General features: G+C 49.5%; 1 protein-coding gene across 1 annotated transcript; it reads left to right on the top strand.

Moving 5' to 3' along the window:
* Positions 1-9,198: 9,198 nt before the first annotated feature.
* On the top strand, positions 9,199-16,101 carry LOC130265404 (serine/threonine-protein kinase PAK 3-like). Its single transcript, XM_056514467.1, has 11 exons — positions 9,199-9,414; positions 10,356-10,393; positions 11,213-11,288; positions 11,978-12,041; positions 12,665-12,713; positions 13,023-13,135; positions 13,394-13,511; positions 14,255-14,354; positions 14,639-14,826; positions 14,919-15,056; positions 15,298-16,101. The coding sequence occupies exons 6-11, from the start codon at positions 13,092-13,094 to the stop codon at positions 15,520-15,522; spliced, it is 813 nt and encodes a 270-aa protein (XP_056370442.1). The 5' UTR covers positions 9,199-9,414; positions 10,356-10,393; positions 11,213-11,288; positions 11,978-12,041; positions 12,665-12,713; positions 13,023-13,091; the 3' UTR covers positions 15,523-16,101.
* The last annotated feature ends 210 nt before the right edge of the window (positions 16,102-16,311 follow it).

Raw genomic sequence — 16,311 nt, 5'->3', positions numbered from 1 at the left:
GAGGAGTGGAAAGGGGATGCCTGCTGTTTTGGCCCAGATTCCCCCATGCCCTGAGTTTTAGAAGAGCTCTTCCAGAGCTAGTAGATTTCATCTTTAGAGATTTTCTTAGGTTTATTTAGGTTTTAGCTAGGACTATATAGTATAGAAAGCTTTGTTAATGGTGCATTGTTTAGATAAGAATAGGTGTAATGTTGATGTAGGTAGCTCAGAATTAGCCTTTAAGGAGAAATAAGAATGAAGCTATCAAAGACCAGGCTGAGACTCAGAAGAACTGGACCACACATGTGCTGCCACCTGTCAGCGTGAATAATCTGCTCGGAAGAGAGAATGAGGAAGATGAAGATGATGAAGTAGCCAGATGACGCTCTGTTGCAGCCCTAAGTTTCAGCAGGAGTGTTTTCCCAACTAGGGAATGCAAGCCCTGTGCTGTTCCCTCAAGCCCATGCCCTCTCCCAGCATTTCGGTCACTCCCACCATAATTCCCTCTGGGCGCATCCCTTTGTTACTTCAGGCCATCCTGCCTCCAGCCTGGCCGCTCTGATCACCTCAGCCAAGCAAGTGCGGGAAGAGCGGAGAAGAGACGTGCCGCGCCACCTGAGAGGAGTGGAAAGGGGATGCCTGCTGTTTTGGCCCCGATACCCCCATCCCCTGAATTTCTTTTGGTGTTTTTTCAGAGACAGGAAATTGCATGTTTTATGATTTTTTTCTGTTTTGCTATGTTCAGTTTAAAGCTGTGATTTATTTTTTCTCCAATTAATATGTCAAACAATTTGGGAAATTTTGGAAATTGCTTTGAAGGTCTATAGTCTCCAGTTTGCCTAATTGATAAAGAATATTTTTGGTAAGGATAAAGTATTGTTAATATAAGTGCTCTCTGAGATATATTTTAAGTAAAAATTGTTGAATTGTCAGAATAAAGATTATACTGTGAGAGGTAAACCTGTGATACTGCAGAACTGGTTCATGGGTGCTATGAGCCATCAGCCTGAACCGGTCGCCTGGAGAACAGAATGATGGAGTTTCTAGAGGATAATTTGTTTCAATACTTAATTTCAGCCGGACTGGCAAGAAAATTCTAAAGTATCCCCAGTGATGGAAGGCTCCCTTCCTTGCCATGATGTAGCTAAGCTGTGCAGTCCCTTTCAGAGGCCTACAGAACATGCTTGGGGGAGCAGCTTTGCTTACCTGAACTGGGGAATGCCAATGGGCAGCTGAGAGAGACTCCTGGGTAATGTACACCAGGTAATGAGCACACGTTCAAGACAACACCAGGAGGGAGATGTGCAGTCCTTCCTGGACCTCTTGTCCTGAAGATGTCAGGGTGATCGGCAGGAATCACCCTTTTGTTCCCACCCTCCTTGCACGATGCTGCCTGTGGGATGTAATGGCATTCTCACAGTGGCATCCAGCCCTTCCTCCCTGCTTCCCATTTCCCCATTTTCACCCCACACCCACCCAGGGACCCTCTGGGCCAGCCTCATCCCCCACGGGTGTTTGCAGCCACTGGGGCCTCCTGCAGAGCCCCATTCCCACTCCGCTGCCTCCCTGGCCTCCTCCATACCTGGGCTGAGCTGCTGTAGCCAGTGCTGGGAACGCACACAGCGTGTCACGCCTGTTGCTGACCAGCTGGATGGAGAGCCCACGGCTCGCCGCCCCGGCACTTTCCCTGCCGTGAAGCTGTGGCTCCATTTCGACTCTGTCTCTGGGACACCCACAAGGAGGGGTTGCTCACGGTCTGGATGCTTCTTGAGTGGTGCCCACAAGCCTGATTTCCATGCCTCCCCACTCCTCCTACCTCTAAGGCTGCCTCAGCCTTCTAAAAACAATTTTCCTTCATCTAATGGCTTCTTGTGCTTTACTTAATGTAAGCAGGAGTACATGCTTTTGATTGTCTTTATCCTAGAGTTAATAGAAATAAGTTGAAGTACTCTTATACTTTGCCATTTAAAACTTGAAGCAACTGAAAAAAGTAGAGAAGCTTTCTGTGCAGTTTTTAAGTTAATTTGCAAATCTCCTTCCTCTTCACTCAGTTTCGGCATATCTGTTGATTGTCCTTGGCTGTCATCTTTTAAGCTTCATCACTTGTCTATAGATCTGTAAAAAAACAAGGCAAATTCACTGTACTTTGTGTTTTACCGCTTTTGGAAAGGCTGAGGCCCTTGTGACCTTCTTCTGTCACCTAGACTTTGATTCCCATCCTGGCTCTGGCTAAGAGTAAGACTAATTATTTATTTATATTTATTAACTGCTAGCAAGATTTGCTAGCAAAGGTCACAGTTAGAGTAAGCATGATGCTTCTCTCCCTCCCTTAAATACACAAGATGCCCTTTTGTGTCTAGGCCTGGTGATTTCCAGGAGCACCTAAGCCACTGCCAAGGAGAAACGTCTCCTATTGCGGAGTTTGACGCTGATTTTTTGGTAGGATTTTCATCTGTATCTACAGCGAACTGGATCTTTGACATGAAGTGTCTTCAAGCAACATTTCTAAGCATTTCTAAGTGAAGTTCAGATACTAATGAGTTGTGATTGTTTTATCTCTGTGTAACATATGTTGCAATATCACAAAACATGTTATTTTTGAGTGTTTCAGGCATTCAAAATTTAGGCTTACTTTTGTCAACACTTTTCTTACTTCCCTTCAGAAAGCTGCATGTCCAAGCACTAATTTCCTTCTCAGTTTCCTGAAGCTTTACCAATATACAAGTTTAGTACTTTACAGTCAGCTACTGAAATAAAAAAGGAACATGTGATGAAATTTCAGCTTCTAAGGAGTAGAGTATGTTAGGGTGGGGAGAAGGGTAAGAAAGGAAATTATTTGAAAATAAATTAAAGAACAAAGCCCTCATCCAATATTCCAGTATTTGAATATGAGACTAAAAAAATATTTAATTCTTTCATGTTACAAGCTGCACAGAGGAATACTGGAACATTTTAGTAAATTTGCCAAGGCTTGCTACTTCCTTGAGGGCCCTTGTCTTCCTGAGAATGTGATTCCTTTGCTAGTATAAATCTGGCAGCCGGAAAAACACTCTTTCTTCCTTGTTTTCCCTTTACGAATTCTGTGCAGGATCTACAGGGCATTCTCTGAGAATGCACCTCTTTGGTTTTGGATTGAACAGGCCCAGCCTTAGACCATAAGATGCCTATTGTCAATACCTTGGTGCTTAGGGACCAGTGTTTGCTTTGTATCATTCTGATATAAAATGGAAGCCTTGAACTGAAAAAGTATTTAAAAGCCTTAGTGCAAATTCAGTGACTTGAAAGTTAGTGACTCCCACTAACCCACTTTGCAGACACTCAGGCTCAGAAGTGCATATTTTTACTCCCTAATCACATTTTAGCTAGACTCAGGAATTTATTTATTATTAATTTTTCACAGTATATATATATATGAAGTAAACCTGCTAGAGAACCATACTGAATTTTCATTTGGATAGTGTGTTTTACCTGAGACCATACTGTACAGTGCGGACTGGAAAAAACCACACCTTTTGCTCTTACCTGTCAGTGTAAAAAAGCCTTCATCCTCTGTGTCCCCATACATGGACAACAGAACCTTAGCTCAAACTTAGCAAATTGACAAGTACAAAAATGACTTCTTTATTCAAACCTCAACTACATTTTATATGGCTCCTGATTTTCTTTTCTTTTTTCTCAATAATTTCTCTTACAAATGTCGTGATTTCCTGTTAAAACCCGTAAACGTGTACAATTACATTTTGTGTTTAGATATGATGAATGGATAAAGGCAGACCGAAGGAAAGCATCAAAAATTAGAAGAAAAGAAAAGAAAGGTAGTTTCACTACCTTTTATGCTCTTGTTACCCCCAACTTTGCCTTGAAACATTCTTAAGCATGCCCCATTCTGTTCCCTTTTCATTGGCGTACAAATACATGAAAGGAAAACTCACCTCCCAGCCTTTTAAATATGAGAATTTTCCCAGAAAGATTTTAAAATGTGTTAACATTTGTTTTTTTTTTTTTTTTTTTTTAAATTAAATTTATGTATGACTTAATAGAAAACAAATGAGAAGGATCCATTTCATCCATGCTGGAAGCCAATTTGATGGGGTGAACTTTGGGAGCTCCCTCTGCTGATTCTGGAGGGCAAACAGGACTTGTGTGTATGTCCGTATGATTTTATTTCAAAGCATTTCCTTCCAAATTCTGTTTGTTTTTTTTTTTTACCTGATATTTGGGTGTAGATTAGGTTGCTCAGGCGGCAGGAAGAATCTCCTTCTGGCACAGCAGGCAGTGGTTCTGCAGAGAACGTGGTGGGAGCTCTGGAAGCCGAAGTGCGCCAGGAGCAGCCCAACTGCCCAACTGCCCAACTGCCCAACGGCCCAACGGCCCCAACGGCCCCAATGGACCAAAGGCCCAAAGACCCAAAGGCCCTGCAGCCCTCGGCCTGTGCCCCTCTCCCTGTGCCCCTCACCCCTCGCCCTGCACCCCTGCACCCCTGCACCCCTCTCCCTGTGCCTCTCACCCTGCGCCCCTCGCTCTTGCCCTGCACCTCTCGCCCTGTGCCCCTCTCCCTGCACCCCTCGTACTGCACCCCTCGCCTTGTGTCCCTCTCCCTGCGCCCCTCACCCCTCGCCCTGCACCCCTCGCCCTGTGCCCCTCACCCTGCACCACTCGCTCTTGCCCTGCACCTCTCGCCCTGAGGCCCTCGTACTGTGCCCCTCGTCCCTCGCCCTGCATGCCTCGCCCAGTGTCCCTCCCCCCTGTGCCCCTAGTCCTGCGCCCCTAGCCCTGTGCCCTTGCCCTGTGCCCCTCTCCCTGTGTCCCTCTCCCTGCGCCACTCACCCTGCGCCCCTCTCCCTGCGCCCCTCTCCCTGTGCCACTCGCCCCTCGCCCTGTGCCCCTCTCCCTGCGCCCCTCTCCCTGTGCCCCTCACCCTGTTCCCCACGCCCTGTGCCCCTGGCACAGGATTGCTCTGTTGCACAGTCTGATATCAGCTCATGACATGGTAACGTCAAGGGTCATTTGGGATGTGTACTCAGAGCTGCTCTTCCATCCTTAACTAAGGGGCTATCCTTGGGAGTCCATTATTAAAGGTATCCAAGCTATGGGGGGAAAAAGAGGAGGATGATTTTCCCCAGCTCTTCACCCCTCTTTCCCCCTTCTGACCTGTTACAACAGCATTTAAGAATTCTGAATTCCCTTTAGATGTTAAGGGAAGCCTGTTCTTGCTGCTACGTCCACCAGCGCAGTGCACACCATATTTGGAGCCAAGAAAGATTTCTAGGGAAGTTGTTCAGAGATCCCTGAAGTGGGACAGTAATGGCAGGACAACACAGGCCAGTGCTTAGAGGATCTCTCCAATGCTTTAGCAGTTCACCCGCAATGGTTTAGCAACAAGCATCTACAGGAGCCTGTTAAAGTGCTGAAAAAGTGTTAAAGTGCTGAAATATGTCAAAGAAAAATGCTGTAGTAGCTCCAGAGAGACATGAACACAGTAAATATCGCCTCCAGGGGCAGGAGAAAGAAAGCAGACCAACAGCCACCATGGCCACTCAAACTGCTGCTGAACCAGAGGAACAACCCCTGCCAGCAGCAGTCACCACTTTACAGAAAAAGAAATCCAACATGTAATCAGTTCACTTCATGAGGGATGAAGAGGAAGCAGAGCCCTCAAAACAGCAGGAAGAGGCATGGCCAGAGATAACCACCTAGATGAGCTGTGAGATATACAAATAGATTTCAACCACCAGTCAGGAAAGCCCTTGGCTGCTCTAATTCTGGGATGTCATGGCACATGACATGAAACTGGATGGTGGTGAAGCCAAGCAGCTGGGATCTCTCTCCTGGAATGTGGGCATTGACAAGGATTGAGAAGAGCACAGATACTCCCAGCCTCCGGAGAAAGCTTGTGTCAGCTGTGAGGGAAAGGTACTGTCTCAGGGATGATCTTGCCTGATCTCTCAGAGGACTCCCTGCTACGGGACTGCTGAGGGTTGAAGAACAGATACTGATGGCTACTGCAACAGTGCAGTGTCAGCAATATCACATCAACCAGGACTCTGTGACTCTCATCCAGGAGATTATTTGGGAGCTGGAGAGCCAGGGAGTTGTCAGCAAGATTTGCTGACCCTGAAGTAGTCCTATATGGCCAATGGAGCATGGAGACTGACAACAGACTGTCAGTGCCCTGAACCACCACCTCTGACTGCTGACTGCTGCTGTGCTGGACATGCTGGAACTCCAGTGTGACTGGAGTCCAGGACAGCAAAGTGGTACCATCATTGACATTGCTAATGTGTTTTTTTCCATTCCTTTAGCAGCAGAGTGCAGGCCTCAGTTTCCTTTCACCTAGAGGAGCATCCAGTACACCTGGAACTGACTGCCCCAGGGGTGGAAACACAGCCCCACCATCTGCCATGGACTGATCCAGGCTGCACTGGAAAAGGCTGAGGCTCCAGAACACTTGCAGTACATCGATGATATTGCATGAGGCAACACAGCAAAGGAAGTTTTTGAGAAAGGGGAGAAGATAATCCAGATCCTCCTGAAGGCTGGTTTTGCCATAAAGCAAAGCAAACTCGAGGCATCTGCCCGGGAAATTCAGCTTTTAGAAGTAAAATGGCAAGAGGGATGTCATCAGATTCCAATGGATGTGGTCAACAAACAAGCAGCTATGACCCCACCAACCAGCAAGAAGCAAGCACACGTTTTCAAGCCACCGTGGGTTTCCAGAGGATTCATGTTACAGATTATGGTCAGATTGTAAACCCTCTCTATATTATGTGACACGGAAGAAGGTTAATTTCAAGTGAGGTACTGAACAATAACAGCTTTTGAATGAGCTAAACAGGAGATTCCTCATGCAGCAGCCTTTGGACCAGCCAGGGTAGGAGCACATGTGAAAAATTTGCTCTGTACTGCAGTTGGGGAGAATGGTCCTTCCTGGAGTCTCTGGCAAAAAGTACCCAGGGAGACTTCAGGACGACCAGTGGGATTGCAGACTCAGAGATACAAGAGATGTAAGGCCTGTTACACTCCACCTGGAAAAGAGATCCTGGCAGCTTATGAAGGGGTTTGAGCTGCTCAGAAGTGATGGGCACCAAAGCACAGCTCCTCCTGGCACCCTGACTGCCAGTGCTGGGCTGGATGTTCAAAGGGAAAGTCCCTGCCACACATCATGCCACTGACACTACATGGAGTAAGTGAGTTGTGCTGATCACACAGCAAGCTCAAATAGGAAACACCCATCACCCAGGGATCTTAGAAACCAAGGAAGCCAAACATTTTGGACTATCTTCAGATGAAGAGGACAAAAAAGGAGGGGCTGAGGAGGCCCACCATACAATCAGCTACCAGCAAAAGGAAAACTACACGCCCTCATCATTGATGGTTCCTGCTGTATCATGGGGATAAATCAAAGAAGGAAAGTTGCTATATGTAGTACTACATGGCAAGTTGCAGAAGCTACTGCAGGACAAGCTGGATCAAGTCAATTTGCAGAGCAGAAAGCCATCCAGATAGCTTTAGATATTGCTGAACACGAGGAAGGGACAGCACTATACACTGACTCATAGCAAAAATCTGTAAGGGTGGCTGGATCAATGGAAAATTATAAATTAGCAGCACAGAAGTGAATCTGTATGGGCTGCTGAAGTTTGACAAGACATCACTGCCTGGATAGAAAAGCTGGCTGTAAAATCACATCCTGCAGATGCACACCCACCTGTGAGCTGGGCTACTGAAGAACATCACAACAATGGACAGGTGGATTTGACTGCCAAGATTAAAGTGTCTTAGGTGGATCTGGACTGGCAAAAAAAGGGTGAATTATTTCTGGCTCATTGGGACCATGATGCTTCAGGTCATCAGGGAAGAGATGCCCAATACAGATGGGCTCATGATAGAGGGGTGGATTTAACCATGGACACTATTTCCCAGATTATTCTTAACTGTGAAACATGCACTGCAATCAAGCAGGCCAAGTAAAGCCTCTGTGGTATGGCGAGCAATGATCAAAATACAACTATGGGGAGTTAGACTGCAGTCCCAAAAACCTGCCAAGGCAAATTCTGTGTGCTGACAGTGGTGGTGGAATCCACCACTGGATGGCTGAGCATCTGCCCTGCCTGAACACCATCTTGGGACTTGAAAAGCAAGTTCCACTGAGAGTTGCTTACTGGGAGAAATTTTAGTATAATCTTTCCTTTTCTCACACTCTCTTTTAGGCATCTAATGGTGAACACTGACAGTGGCAGACTACTCTGATCAATACACCTTCAGTTTCCTGCAACATGACTGTTCTTGCAATGCAACTTTCAAAACCTTACCTGTTTACATTCTTAATATGAAATTAAGCATATTTGGAAACACTACATTTGAAAAAAATCACAAAATTTCATTAGAAATGTCCTTGTGATCACTTACCTATGCCAAGATTACTTGTGGTTTCTGATAAGCCATTTTAGTTTAAGCATATTTCATGAAAAGCTTCACAGCTGTTGATCCAGACGACCTTCTATCTCCACATGACACATGGACTAGAAGTGATCTGCTGAGCACCCATGAAAACTGATTTTGCACCTTCAGCTCTGCACCTTCATCCACAGGCTGTGATGTCTCTGCCACACTGCTCTGACACCACTGTGCTTGCTGAAGGAAACCAAGCACAAACAAGGTGGAAGCAGTGATGTCCACATGAGAACATTTTAGCTCTGCTAAAAGGGAATGCTGGAATTTAAATCACTAAAACACCTCAGCAACTACAAAGCATAGTGCCTGAGTATTCTATAGTTAAAAATTGTGACAACTGACTATTTAATTTTATTTTGCTTAAGTGCAGTCATTAAGTGAATGTCATTGAAGAAGTTTGGCTTTTGAGATGCAGCTGAGATGCCAGAAGTTAGAAGCACACTTGCTTTTCGTCAAAGCCTTGGAGACCAAAAGTCATGTTTGATTGCATTTCATGGCGCCAGCTGCTCCGGTGCATTTTCTGAGTTTGCTTGGGATGTCTCAAGCGCTGGCTCATGGAGCATGAGGAATTTTGCTGGTGCTTTACGCCTGAGGAGAAGCGGACAGGCTTTTCTTTTGCATCAGCTGTACAGGAGAAGGGGTTGCTGGGCACAAGTACGGCAACAAAGGCAGAGCAGCCGCTCTTGTGAGGTCACGGCAGCGGTGCCACGTCACAGAGCTGTCAGCACAGCGCCGTCCCGGGGCGCGCGGGGCCTCGCTGTCCAGAGCGGCTCTTGCGCTCGCTGGCTGCGGGAGGATCCTTGTGATCAAGGAGTTCTCAGCAGACGGCCTGCACCCCGAGTGGAGTCTCTCTTTTTCCGTCGCTTGACATTCAGTGTGCAAACCTGCAGAGCACTGCTAAAATGATCAAGCAAGTCTGTGCCGCGGTTTGCACCGTTTTTTCTATTGCCTATTCCAGCTACTACCTGCTGCACCTGACTCGTAAGTGAAGGTTTATGCTGGGGATCACATCACCTGGCCTGTGCTTCACTCTGCTCTTTATGGCCGAGTAGTGATTGAGTTGATTTGGGAGCAAAATGACCATTCAGCTACCCCCACTGTGGGAAATCTGTTGCCAACAGGGACAGTTCCAAAGGGAGTGTCTATACCACGTGCTGGCTGAAGAGTATTTCAAATGTAACCTGTAGCAGGTTGAGTTCCCTGCACGGGACAGTGCGTGCCAGTGGAGTCTGTCATTCCTTCAGCTTGCTGCTTCAACCTAGACCACTTGCAAAATGCAGACTCTAAGAAGAGATCCTCAGAAACACTTGTAAACATTCTGCAGTTCTCTCTGGGAGTGAGGGAAAGCATCTTTGGCTCCACATTCTGCCATTTAGGGGCCTTGGCTCTCTGACTTGACCCTTTATGGTGTGCCAAGACGGTGATTCCCTTGGCAATGCAGCACAAACTCCAAAGCAGTTAGAGTTTGCTGCTGACCCCAGGACGTGTTCCCAGTTGTCTTCAGCAGAGAGCTGCCGCAGGGAAGACGGCCCGTGAGGGAAGCTTTCCTTGGCTATGGTCTTCAGAAAATTGATGGGGATTACTGCATGCAATTTCTGAAGCAGTACATAAAATGCAGCAAAGAGAAGAGGAAAACATTGCTTGAGCTGTTGGGCAGAACAGGAACTCTGACTCGTGAAAAAGCAGCTGGCAATTGCGTGACCATGTTCCTATTTCCCTCGTGGCACAAGAGGCCCAAATGTAGACAGAGCCTAGGGGAGCATCCTTGCTGTTCTCTTCCTTGCCGTGGGAAAGAACGGTTGATCCTGGAGGCACGTTGGGAAAGGGGAAATGTTCTCTCTGGGATTAAATTGTTCTGTGGTACTCCACAAGACAGGCACGTTTCTAAGGGCATCTGCCTCCTTTTCCTTTGCTCGCTGCAGGTCACCTCACACGTGCTTGGAGACAAGACGGTCCTTTGGTGAGTGGCGAAGGAACTTGTGACCTTGCTGGCGTGCAAGAATTGTGGGGCAAGCTGTGAGCTTGGCCTGTTGCAGGAGAGCGTAGAGTGCCAGCCTGGGAGGCTGATAGAAAGCCCAAGCGACTGTTGGCCTCAGCAGGAGCAAAGGCAGCACTGGCTCTTTCCTCATTTGCCAATGAAAAGCCTTTCAAGAGAAGAAAGCCAAGTGCAGCAGCCCAAATGCACAGCAAGATGGAGTCGCAGATAATTCACCCATATTTGTAGGATTTTCATGACTCTGAATCCCACTTGTGTCAAACTCTGTGATTCCCCTCTTCTGGCTCTATGTAAAAGGCAGTGGGTATGGCAAGGGCTGGGATGCAGCTCTGAAGGGCCACTCCTTCGAGCCTGATATCCAGAGGGGAAATGTGTGTAACAGATCCAAAAAGGCACATGCCCTGGGCTGTCTTCTTAGACACCTGCATGCCAGCTGTGGGGTATCTTAGTTGCTCTGGGGAACAAGGAAGTCGAAAAGCAACAATGCTCTGGGGCCGAGCTCTCCTCTCCTTCTGCATCTTTGCAAATGCCTCAATACCTTGTAGCAGGCCACTTACAGTAAAGCTGATCAAATGTTGCATACAACAGCCCATCCATGAGTTCCTGTATCCAAGTAGCCTTTGGGGTTTTCCCATTGCCTCTGAGTAGGGGACATCCAAAAGCCCCCAGCCCAAGTGGCCGGGCGGTGGCTGACAGCACCTCCCTGAGGCCTTGCCTTTGCCGTGTGCTCTGCGGAGCACGTGTGCCAGCCACCCTTCTGACGGGCAATCCTTTCCTCTCCAGCTCCACAGACGCCCTGCACGTCAGCGTGCCGCCCGGCAGCCCCAGAGGAGAGAGGAGCAGAGCCTGAAGAGCCTGAGTACGTCTGGTGAAGTTCTTGTCTGCCAGAGCACTGTGCTGTCTGCGTGTCTCGCTGTGGGCCGTGGCAGAAGCTCCTCCTCAGTGCTTCAGTGTCTCAGAGGCACTTGGCTCTCCCTGCAGAAGCTGTGCCTGTGCTCTGAGGCAGCGACAGAGCGCTGGGGCTGCTCCTGGTGCCTCTGAGGGCAGCTGGGACTGCCTTGGCTCTGCCTGGGCTGCCTTCTCTGCCAAAGGCAAAAGCAGAGAGGCTTGTTTGTGCTTGAGCAGAAGGCTGGCCCCTAGCTAGTGAGCAGGCCCCAGGCAGCTCTCTGGCTCTTTTCTGCCTGTGGCTTTTACTCCTCCTCCTCGGGCTCGGACACTTTGTGCTCCTAAGTGGCTCTGCCAGTGAGAGTTGACGTGAGCAGAGAGGCTGCAAAGGCCTTGCCTTTGCTCTGAAGGCCCAGACCTTAAAGGCCCATCCTTTTGGCTTAGCACATGAGATGCTGTGCTAGAAACATACAAAGCCCTTCTTGGAAAGGCCAGCTGCTGAAAGGTGGAGAAGATTGCCCTCCCACCTGCTGATCTCAGCAGCTGCAAGCCAAGTGACTGCAAAGGGCCCAGAGCTCGCCACGCTGGGGCTGCACTTGGGATCATGTGTGGATTGCCATCTGTGTTTGACAGTGAGTGCCTTGCACTGCTTTTGTCTTTCAGGGGGCATTGTGAGTCTGGGCCAGCCGACACAGAGGTACACGGCATTTGAACAACTTGGACGAGGGTAAGTGTGATGCCTGCTCTTTATACAAAAGCGGAGGCCAGGTCTTTGGCTGCTGCAATATCAAGAGTGAAGTCAGGCAAGCTCCAAACACGGTCAAACTCTGCCTTTCCCTCCTGCCACCTCTCAGGACTGCTGAGTCAGGGCAGTCCAAAGGCATCATCAAAGCCAACTGGGTGCCGCCAATGTCTTGCTTGTGGCAAGGAGCAGGACCTGGAAGATCTCCTGCCTCTGCACCTTTATGGCCTAGAAGATCACCTTGGCACCCAAGAAATGTCAGACTCTCAACCACACTGTTCGGAATATGATTTTTCTCCACTTTTTGACATGCGCATGCATGCACACCCACACATGAGTACACTTGCCCTTAGGTTTGGAACAGACCTAACTGGGCGTGTGCCTATGGGGATTTTCAGCAGCCCTTGCTCTTCATGCTGGAGCTGAGTTTGCTCTTGCACACCCTGCCCTGCATGGCAGAGGCTGGTGAGCTGATGAGCTACGGGCTGAAGAGAGGCTGCAGCCAGGCATTTTCTAGAGAGGCCAGGCAGCCTGGGGACGTCTCCTGCCTGGCCTTGCTTTCACTGCCACAGACTGAAGGCCTTTCTCTGCTGCCCTTTTCTTTCTAGGGGATTTGGAGCTGTTTATAAAGCCCTCGATGCCAGCACGGGACAACAGGTAAAGTGTCGACATCCCCAGCAGATTTTGCAGCTCTGCAGCACTTTCCCCACTGCTGTGAGTTCATCCTGGAGTTTTGGGTGGCCACTCCATGTCTGCAGAAGAGGCTGTTGCTCTGAAGCACAGTCTTGGCTAGGAGTGCAGAATGCACTTGGGCCGGGCTGTGGTGTTTCTCCTAAGCTCTGCTGCCCAGTACCAGGGCAGTTTGGCGCAGCTCGCTGCCTCATGGCACAAGCAGTCTCTCCATGCTCCCTGAGATCTCAGGGAAGGAGCGACTTGTCAAGTTAGTGGTCTTCAATGACCTTTCAGGTGGCCATCAAGAAAATTCACCTTTATGGGAGGAGATCCGAGTAGCTGGCTGTCAATGAAATCCTGGCCATGAGGGACAACAGGAATGCCAATATTGTCACCTACTTAGACAGGTTGGGCTGTTGTCATGTCATTGCTCCTTTAGATAGGGCAAGGCAGAAGAGAGCAAGCCCTTTGGTGCGTGGCAGAAAAGGGAGCTGTTGATGATTTCTCTAGTCATCGCCAGGGCATGGCAGGAGGTGGCACTGGGTGTGCAATGATCTCTTGAGGCACACGTAGCTTGGAGGGCTGTGCAAAAGGCTGGCAGAGGCCCTGGGGTGAGCCAGCTGTGGCCATTGCTCTCTCGCCATGCTCTGGTTTTCCTCTTGCAGCTACCTGGTCCATGGGGAACTCTGGCTGGCGATGGAGTTGATGGACGGCGGCACGTTGTCAGATGTGCTCAGGGCAGTGTACCTGGAGGAAGGACAGGTCGGCGCTGTCTGTCGGGAGGTGAGGGATCCCGCTTGTGCTTGCCCTGGCCTGCCCAGCGTGGCCCTTGTCTGCTGGTGGGTAGGAAGAGCAGAGATTTCTTGCTCACACCTTTCTTTTGGAGCTGATGTCACACCCTGGAGAAGAAGGAGGAACAACTGGAATGAACTGCCTGTCGCTTTCCCTGCACTCCCTTGGCTCTGTTCTTACACTCTTGCATACCCTTTGTCTTCTGGTGCTCATGCTCCCTTGCTCGCTTGCTTTCGCTGCTTTTGTCTTGTCAGCTTTTCCTCTCAGCCTTTGCATGCAGCTTGTCTGACTGTCCTGCATTCCTTGCCCCTCTAAGCAGGCTTGTGTCTTGCAAATTTTCAAGCTCAGTCCAATGAAGATGTCCTCAGCTTCAAAGGAGAGTCATTCAGGCCAGTGTGCATTGGATTCTGGACACACGTCTAATGTGATGTTTCCTCCTCTGCTGCCACAAGGCTCTCAAGAAAATCTTTGCCATGACATCTCTTAGCCAAAGTCATGTCATTTTTACCAAAACCAGGAAGGGCTTTAGGAATCTCAGATGCCTTCCAAGAAGACAGACCTCTTTGAAGAGCGTTGAAGCAGCACGCTCATTCCCTGTCTCTGTTCTGACCCTGATGTTGCGCCCTGCCTCTCAGCTCCATGACAGAGCTGTCCGTCTCGTGGAGCCCTTTCCTTTTCTGTAGTTATAATCAGGTGCTGAACTTTTCCCCTTGCCTCCGTCCTTTCTCTCTCAGTGCCTACAAGGACTGCATTTCCTTCACTCCCACCAAGTCATCCACAGAGACGTGAAAAGCAGCAACGTTCTTGTGGGCATGGACGGATCAGTCAAACTGGGTGGGTATCCCTGGGCAGGTGCAGCGTTGCCAGCATGTGCTCTGGGGCTGCTTTTGGGTGACTGCCAGGTGCCCACAAGTGCTGCAGGGCCAGTGTGTGAAAGGTGAGGGTGTTTTTGTGGCAGCCAGTGCCTTATTTTGCTGGCTCCAGCCCCGTGGGAGCAGAGCACGGCTGCCTTTGCAGCCGGCTGCAGCGGGGTGGCCTGGTCAGGCTTGGCGTGGGCAATGCTTTTGCCCGCTTTGGCAGGGGGAGCTGCCTTTGACAGGCTTTGTTTTTCTCCTCAGCTGACTTTGGCCTCTGCGCTCAGCTCAGCCCTGAGCGCAGCAAGCGCAGCTCCAGGGTGGGCACTCCCGGCTGGATGGCACCAGAAGTGGTGAGAGGAGAAGCCAAAGTGGACATCTGGTCGCTGGGGATCATGGGGCTGGAAATGGTGCAAGGGGAAGCTCCTTTCCAGAAGGAAGCCCGTCTGAGGGTAAGGTGCAGCTTCTAAAGGGGGCTGCGTGTGCTGAGAGCTGTTGTGGCTGGGAAAGGAGCAGCTGCAGTGTCCTCTTCCATTTCCTGTAGGTTTGTGAACTGATAGAAAGGAACGGGCCCCCACAACTGCAGAACCCCCGGCACCACTCGGCTCTCCTGCGCCTCTTCCTGAGCTGCTGCCTGCAGGCAGACGAGGACGGGCGCTGGTCTGCCCAGGAACTGCTGGAGGTGAGAAAATGCAAAGCGGCCAAAGGGCCTGGGAGCTGAGGAGCCCCGCAGCAAGGGATGAAGAGGAGGGTGGGCCACGTGGGCCTGGCTGAGACAGGTGCGGCACAGGAACGCCGAGGGGCAGATGGTGCCCTCGGTCCTCTTTGTGCATCTTCCCGGGAGCCAGAGAAATTCTGCTGGAGCCTGTGGTCTTGCCAAGTAACAAGGAATCCTTTCTTTTGAACCTTTTTCCTCTGGGCAGCATCCCTTTGTGACTTCAGGCCATCCTGCCTCCAGCCTGGCCGCTCTGATCATCTCAGCCAAGCAAGTGCGGGAAGAGCGGAGAAGAGACGTGCCCCACCAGCTGAGAGGATTGCAAAGGGGATGCCTGCTGTTTTGGCCCGGATTCCCCCATGCCCTGAGTTTTAGAAGAGCTCTTCCAGAGCTAGTAGATTTCATCTTTAGAGATTTTCTTAGGTTTATTTAGGTTTTAGCTAGGACTATAGATATTAGAAAGCTTTGTTAATGTTGCATTGTTTAGATAAGAGTAGGTTTTAATAAGAGTAGGTATTGTTGATGTATGGTAGCTCAGAATTATCCTTTAAGCAGAAATAAGAATGAAGTTCTCAAAGAACCAGAAGAACTGGACCACGCGCGTGCTGCCACCTGTCAGCGTGAATAATCTGCTCGGAAGAGAGAATGAGGAAGATGAAGATGATGAAGTCGCCAGATGACGCTCTGTTGCAGCTCTTAGTGTCAGCAGGAGTTGTGTGGACAGCCAGAAAGGTTTTCCCAACTAGGGAATGCAAGTCCTGTTCTGTTCTCTGAGTCAACCCCGTGCCCTCTCCCAGCCTTTCGGTCACTCCCACCCTAATTTCCTGTTGGTCCTCTGCTCTGGCCCTTCCCTTGTTGCACCCCCGTTTCATCTGATAACTGGTCCCTGATGCTCTCCCCACCCACTCATTCCATGTACTAAATCTGGACCCTCACAAGACTCCTTGCCTTTGTTCTCCAAATGCTGGACAATGCTGAGCAGTGGCTGAAATAAACATCTTCGTAAAACCCTACAAAGGCCTTTCCTGCTGATTTCACCCCAAGCAATATTTAGATGCAACAGAGTGGCAATGAAAGCTCAGGAGCCTCCAGAGCCCTGGCAGGTTCCCTCCCTTGCCACGCTGGCTCTGAACTGGTCCGTGCCTTGGAAGCCGTGCGCTGCGGACGGCTTCTCCCCTTCGTGGCTTTGCGCTGCTTGCCAGTGGCCCAAGGCTCTTCCCCC

The sequence above is a fragment of the Oenanthe melanoleuca genome, chromosome Z (genome assembly GCF_029582105.1).
Source record: "Oenanthe melanoleuca isolate GR-GAL-2019-014 chromosome Z, OMel1.0, whole genome shotgun sequence".
Classification (NCBI taxonomy): domain Eukaryota; kingdom Metazoa; phylum Chordata; class Aves; order Passeriformes; family Muscicapidae; genus Oenanthe; species Oenanthe melanoleuca.
Note: the sequence above shows the minus strand (reverse complement) of the source record. Positions and strands in the feature narration are given on the sequence as shown.

Coding starts and splice junctions, on each gene's coding strand:
- LOC130265404 (XM_056514467.1), top strand. CDS start 13,092: ATGAGGGACAACAGGAATGCCAATATTGTCACCTACTTAGACAG. Junction 13,136..13,393: donor ATTGTCACCTACTTAGACAG/GTTGGGCTGTTG, acceptor TTCCTCTTGCAG/CTACCTGGTCCATGGGGAAC. Junction 15,057..15,297: donor CTGCCCAGGAACTGCTGGAG/GTGAGAAAATGC, acceptor TCCTCTGGGCAG/CATCCCTTTGTGACTTCAGG.